Source organism: Aphanomyces invadans (genome assembly GCF_000520115.1).
Source record: "Aphanomyces invadans strain NJM9701 unplaced genomic scaffold supercont1.28, whole genome shotgun sequence".
Taxonomy (NCBI): Eukaryota; Oomycota; class Saprolegniomycetes; order Saprolegniales; family Verrucalvaceae; genus Aphanomyces; species Aphanomyces invadans.
In genome coordinates this window covers 353,760-355,300 of record NW_008580173.1, presented here as the reverse complement: position 1 = coordinate 355,300, position 1,541 = coordinate 353,760, and the positions used below count along the sequence as shown (strand labels likewise).

Sequence of the window (1,541 nt, the reverse complement as noted above, 5' to 3'; positions counted from 1 at the left end):
CGGGCTGTGGCGTGTATGGGAACACGAAGCCGGTGTAGACAACTTTACCAGGGGGATAATCCACCGGCACTCGTCGCTTGGGCCCAGCGAACAGCACCGAGCACGCTTGGTACATGACGATGTTGTCGTGGGCCACCATCGAGTTCATCAACGGCATCGTCATGGGCGGCAAGTGCAACGACTTGGCTCGCCACTCGTTGACCATGGCTCGTTCCCTTTTCCACCCGAGGCTCAAGATGATCGAATGACTCCATTTGTTGAGACCACCCCACCAGTTCCCCGTGACATTTTCCAGCATCCACTGGGGAAACTCGGACGTCGGGAAGTGGAAGTGACCAAGGAAGAGCGGAACCCACGTCGCGCCGATGGCTTCTGCGACGCAGTACGATTCCATCATGGCCAACGGCCCCGAGATCACTATGTCCGCGCCGGTCAACGCCGTCACGTACGACGCCAGGATCTCTTGCTGGTCGAACCGGGCGTTCCACTCCTGCATGAGCTGGAAACACTGGATGACAGGTGCCGTGCCAAAACGATGTTGGAAGGTCGGGTCCAACAACCCCCCGAGCATGTCCCCCACAATGCGTCGGACGGGCAGGTTGAACTCGGTCGTCACGAACGATTCCATGCGCTCCTCCGTCGCTATCGTCACGTGGTGGCCTCGGGCCACGAGCGCCGCGCCCACGACACAGTACGGCTGCAGGTCGCCTCGAGTTCCAATCGACGCGATCACAATATTCTTGGGCGCTGCCATCGTTGTCGCGGTGATGTTGAGGTTATTGAGAAAGTGGCGACGAACGAGTGTCTCGAACGAACGGGAGGGACAGATCCGATGAAACTCAACGACAGATACCTGGGCCATGGCAGTGAGACACATCTGCTACCATCACAGCGTTTGTCCTGTTGCACGGCTCCACGAATATCTATGAGATATGAAGCAGTAGTTGGCTTGTCATGGGCGTGGCGAGGTCGACATGTGGTCGGAGGCCACGTGCGAAAAACCTTCGACTTCACAACAAAACCTACCCAACCTCGCTCATGTCACTGTTTTCGGTGGTGCTCTCATCCTCTTTCGTGTATCCTCTACAGTATGGTGGCCCAAACTACGACGGAGTTATCACGACGCCATAGACAATGCGCTCGAGGTGGCAGCCAAGGGGGGGGGGTAGCTCAGCACAAGCATCATCGGTTGTGAAAGGGTCGTGATTACGATCCTCGGCTTCCGTGGTGTGCCATGGCCCTCGCCCCTGCAGAAGCTGGCGGCGACATATGAATACGTAGACAGGACATTGTCGCAGTACACCCGAAGCACAAAGTGTACTCCGCGTTTGTACGTACTGTAGTATGGGGACAATATGAACATTCAACACCCCCGATCCAGCTAGTGCAACGAAGAGCATTACGGTACACTGCCAACGTGACCGTACGAGTGGAAGTTTGATCGTGGTGGGTGCTCTGAATAAAGAGTCGACACAAGACTGGTGGTGGCGGCATCCTTTCCGACCACTGCTCCGCGCTGCTGCCACCGTCTCGAGGCTCGC

The 1,541-nt window shown here is 57.0% G+C and overlaps 1 protein-coding gene across 1 annotated transcript in view; it reads right to left on the bottom strand.

Annotated features, from left to right (window-relative positions):
- Positions 1–754, bottom strand: part of H310_10870 (hypothetical protein) — a gene marked incomplete at both ends in the record, with an annotated part of 2,196 nt that extends 1,442 nt beyond the window's left edge. Inside the window, one exon of the mRNA XM_008877354.1 lies at positions 65–754. Within this exon, the coding sequence (XP_008875576.1) occupies positions 65–754 (690 nt within the window). The remainder of the gene's footprint in view (positions 1–64) is intronic.
- Between the last annotated feature and the right edge of the window lie 787 nt (positions 755–1,541).